This window comes from Electrophorus electricus, chromosome 6 (genome assembly GCF_013358815.1).
Source record: "Electrophorus electricus isolate fEleEle1 chromosome 6, fEleEle1.pri, whole genome shotgun sequence".
Classification (NCBI taxonomy): Eukaryota; Metazoa; Chordata; class Actinopteri; order Gymnotiformes; family Gymnotidae; genus Electrophorus; species Electrophorus electricus.
The window spans coordinates 227,501-232,500 of NC_049540.1; the positions used below are offsets into that span (position 1 = coordinate 227,501).

At 51.2% G+C, this 5,000-nt stretch overlaps 1 protein-coding gene across 1 annotated transcript in view; it reads right to left on the reverse strand.

Moving 5' to 3' along the window:
• sptbn4a (spectrin, beta, non-erythrocytic 4a) overlaps positions 1 to 5,000 on the reverse strand; it is a gene marked incomplete at its 3' end in the record, with an annotated part of 38,758 nt that overhangs the window by 11,255 nt on the left and 22,503 nt on the right. Inside the window, exon 10 of the mRNA XM_035526797.1 lies at positions 1 to 119. This exon is cut by the window's left edge and continues 16 nt beyond it. Coding sequence (XP_035382690.1) covers positions 1 to 119 — 119 coding nt within the window. The remainder of the gene's footprint in view (positions 120 to 5,000) is intronic.

A 5,000-nucleotide genomic window follows, 5' to 3' on the forward strand; every position in this document is an offset into this window, starting at 1 on the left:
TGCAGGGAGTGTTCGTAGTTGTGCAGGAGTCTCTGCAGTGTTCCTGGGTTGGCTGTGCTCACCTGACACGAACGCATCTCTGGTAATTGCCTCATCTTCCCCTCAATCTGCACTAGCACCTACACACACACACACACGCACACGCACACACACACGCACACACACACACACATTTTCATGTGTGTGTGTGTGCGTGTGCGTGTGTGTGTGAATATATGTAGTCGCGGTTGCTACGGTCATCTGCCAGAGAGGACACACCCACTTCAGATAGGGGCCGTCCTACACCCACCTCGTTCCCGATCACCGGAGTTTTAATCACTTACACCTGTGCATAAGTGTCTTTGCTGTTTAAACCTACAGGTCTCTGGAGAAGACGCTGCACATTAGTGGACTAAGCCAGACGGGAGACTCATCCCGTGCATCGCTTCCCCAGATGCTCATATTAAGAATACTTGGTTTTTTTTGTCCATTTTGTGAGCATTTTCATTTGACCTTGCCTCCCACTTCCTCTGTGCCGTTGCCACCATCACAGAATATGCAGCCACCAGGAAGCGAAGCAAGTAGCCCCGACTGGCCTGAGCTGCTTGCGATACAGATGGAGGCTCAGCATCAGCAGAGGCAGGAAATTGGAGAGAACAGGTTGCTAGTGCAAAATCTTGGTCAATGCGTGAATCACCTCACTACAGGTTCCGAACACCAAGTGACCTCTTCCGTCGCCCCTCCTAATCAGGACAGAGTGAGGTTTATGATCGTGACTCCCGAGGCTTATGGGGGAGACCCCAAAGGCTGTGGGCTTTATCGTGTAATGCGAACTTTTTTGGGGGTATCAGCCCCATTTAATAGATCATGCTAGAGTGGCATTTATGATTTCCCAGTTCACAGGTAAGGCTTGTGTTTGGGGAACAGCTTTCGTGGTTAATTCGTCTCCCCTGATGAACGGTTACCACAGATTTGTACAGGAGCTGAAAGCGGCGTTTTACCATCCACGGCAAGGAAGACTATGCGGGCAAGCACTACTTCGTTTGAAGCAGGGAGTGAGGTCCGCTGCGGTCCGGACACTAGCCGCAGGAACGCGCTGGAATGAACCGGCTCAGGTAGATGTGTTCCTCGGTGGTTTGAGGGCGGAGCTGCAAGCAGAGCTGGCCTGCAAGATCCCGATGCCTGGTCAGGTTTTGGTTCCAGAGGAGCCTATGCAACTGCGCGTGGCTGGGTTAAGACGCATGCCAGAAGAACAAAGGAGGAGCGGCAATGCGGTGAGTTACTCTCCGAACCCATCATTGTGTTGAATACCAGTTAAGGTAATCCACAAGGGAGGTGTGCTTTCGACCCTCGCACTGGTCGATTCTGGGGCCGCCGGTGACATTACGGACTGGGGGTTCGCAAAAAAATTAGGAATAAGAGCCATAGCCTTACCTTCTCCCCTTTGTGTTCAGGCACTTGACAGAGGACCAGTAGAGTCAGGGTACATTACTCACAGCACTTCTCGGGTGAGCCTCAAGACCAGTGGGGGGCACGTTGATCAAATGGCATTCTACCTCATATCCTCCCCCGCTCACACTATCACGCTGGGTTTACCATGGCTGCGTCACCATAACCCGAACATGTGGAACGAGAACTGCGTCCTCCAGTGGGCGCCATCTTGCGAAGGGCAATGTTTTCCACATCGGAGGGTGTGTCTCCAGGTGACTTCCATAGAGAGCCCGGAGCAGATAAGCAGGTCACCGCCCCCTGAGAGTATGATGATCTGGCACAAGTGTTCAGTACCACCAAGGCCACACAGCTCCCCGCCCATCGCAACTGGGATTGTGCCATTCCTCTTAAGGAGGGGGCAGTACCTCCCAGAAACTGAGTCTATCCTCTCTCCCTGGAGGTGAAGTGAGCGATGGGATAGTGTGTAAAGGAGGCCCTGGAACAGGAATATATCTATCCCTCTTCGTCTCCTATATTGTAAAGTGGAGAAATGTGAATTCCACGAGAAAGAGATAAACTTCCTGGGCTACGTTATTCAAGAAGGTACGCAATCAGGTAAGGTAGAGGCAATCGAATTGCATACGCAATCAGGTAAGGTAGAGGCAGTTAAGGCCTGGCTGAGACCCCATACGCGTAGAGCTTAACAGCGTTTCCTGGGGTTCGCTAATTTCTACAGACGCTTTGATATGTCTTTCAGTACACTCTCTCAGCCTCTAATGGATCTACTCCGGGGTCAGAACAAACGACTGAACTGGAATCCCGGGGTGGAGAGATCCTGTGAGGAGCTCAAAAATGCCTTCTCCTCCGGACCGGTGCTACGACAACCCGATCCAAGAAAACTTTTCGTGGTGGAGGTGGATGTGTCAAATGTATGTGTGGGAGCTGTGCTGTCGCAACAACAGAATAAAGGAGGTAAATTAGACCCCATAGCCTACTTTTCCAGGAAGTTGAGTCCAGCCGAATGGAATTATGGAGTTGGAGATCATGAATTGCTAGCCATGAAGCTCACATTCGAGGAGTGGAAGCACTGGCTAGAGGGAGCCCATCACCTCTTTACGGTGATCACTGATCACAAGAACCTCGAATACCTCCAGAACACCAAGAGGATGAATTCCAGGCAGGCCTGGTGGTCGCTCTTCTTTTCACATTTCAATTTCCGAGTTACGTATAGACTGGGGAGAGGAACAGGAGGGCAGACGCGCTCTCACACCTGTACAACGCCGAGGCGCAAGTGACCTGTTTAGAACATGTCCTTCCCTCCTCTTGCTTCCTGGCATCGCTAAGCTCCAAAGCAAATTGAAGCAGCTAACCCTCATCCACAATGTCCATCCAATGGCCTATACGTGCCACCCAAACTTCGTGACTCCCTCATCATGTGGGCACATACCTCAATGGGAACTGGCCATCCGGGGTCCAAACATACGGCCCAGTTGCTAGGGGCACACTACTGGTGGCCAGCCCTGAACAGGCACGTGAGGTTCGTGGCCTCATGCGCTGATTGCACACGTAGCAAAATGCCACATACTCCTCCCGCAGGTAAGCTGCCGCTCCTTTCTCCCCCCTGCGCCTGTGGTCTCATCTTGTGGTGGATTTTATTTCGGATTTGCCTATATCCAAGGGTTATACAGTAATCCTCACTATAGTAGATAGATTTTCGAAGATGGTTCAATTGTTCCCTTGGCAGGTCTACCCACGGCTTGGGCAACAGTGGATTTACTCTTCCATCATGTCTTTAGACAGTTTGGCCTACCAGAGGACATCGTTTCTGACAGGGGACCACAGTTTACGTCACGGGTATGGAAGGAACTAATGGTCAGTTTGACATCTGGCTACCATCCCCATGCCAACGGTCAGGCGGAGAGAGCTAACCAGGAATTGGGTAAGTTCCTCTGACTGTATAGTCAACGACACCCAGAAACGTGGAGCAGTTACCTCGCCTGGGCAGAATATGCAAAGAATTCTCTGTGTCATACAGGAACTGGACTAACCCCATTTGAGTGTGTGCTAGGGTACCAACTGCTACTCTGCCCTAGGAACCCCCTACCTCAGATCAGCCTGCGGTGGAACAGTGGTGCCAACGCAGGGAACAAGTGTGGGAGGAGACACACCAGCACCTGCGCAAGGCGGTTGCCGCTTATACGCGGAAAGCCGATAGAAGACGTGGAGAGACTCCCCAGTATGAGATGGGTGGAGCTAGCCACAAAGGACGGCCGGGTAGGCCCTACTGGAAAGCTGGCCACGGAGTACGAAGGTCCGTATGCCATCACAGGGAGAGTTAACAACGTCACGTACAAGGTCGGTGTTCCAGGAAGCAGTCGGGCGTCCCGGGTGTTTCATGTGTTGGTCCTGAAGCCTGTGGTAGCGGGTCCCCTGGAGGAGGGCGATCTCTCGGGGCCTCCGCCACCACCTCTGGAGATTGAGGGTGGTCTGGCGTGCAGGGTACGCACCCTGCTTGACTCTCGAAGGAGGGGCAAGCAGTTGCAGTACCTGGTGGACTGGGAGGGGTATGGCCCGGAGGAGTGCTGCTGGATACCGGCCTCCCAGGTTTTAGACCTTGACTTCACTGCCTCCTTCCACAGGGGAAACCCGCGAAGACCAGCCCTGCAGCGGCCGAGTCGCCATGCTCTGGGAGGCTGGCGGGGTCTTCTGGGGGGCTCTGTCATGGTTGCTACAGTCATTCACCAGAGAGGACACACCCACTTCAGATAGGGGCCGTCCTACACCCACCTCGTTCCCGATCACCGGAGTTTTAATCACTTACACCTGTGCATAAGTGTCTTTGCTGTTTAAACCTACAGGTCTCTGGAGAAGACGCTGCACATTAGTGGACTAAGCCAGACGGGAGACTCATCCCGTGCATCGCTTCCCCAGATGCTCATATTAAGAATACTTGGTTTTTTTTGTCCATTTTGTGAGCATTTTCATTTGACCTTGCCTCCCACTTCCTCTGTGCCGTCGCTATCGTCACATATATATGTGTGTGTGTGTGTGTGTGTGCGTGTGTGTGTATGTATAAATATATATGTGTGTGTATGTGCACGTGTGTATGTGTGTGTGTGTGTGTGTTGTGTGTGTATGTGTGTGTGTGTGTGTGTGTGTGTACGTATAAATATATATGTGTGTGTATGTGCATGTGTGTTGTGTGCGTGTGTGTGTGTTGTGTGTGTATATATGTGTGTGTGTGTGTGTGTGTGTACGTATAAATATATATGTGTGTGTATGTGCACGTGTGTATGTGTGTGTGTGTGTGTGTGTGTGTGTGTACGTATAAATATATATGTGTGTGTATGTGCATGTGTGTGTGTGTGTGTGTGTTGTGTGTGTATATATGTGTGTGTGTGTGTGTGTGTGTGTGTACGTATAAATATATATGTGTGTGTATGTGCATGTGTGTTGTGTGCGTGTGTGTGTGTTGTGTGTGTATATATGTGTGTGTGTGTGTGTGTGTGTGTGTGTGTGTGTGTGTGTGTGTACATATAAATATATATGTGTGTGTATGTGCATGTGTGTTGTGTGCGTGTGTGTGTGTT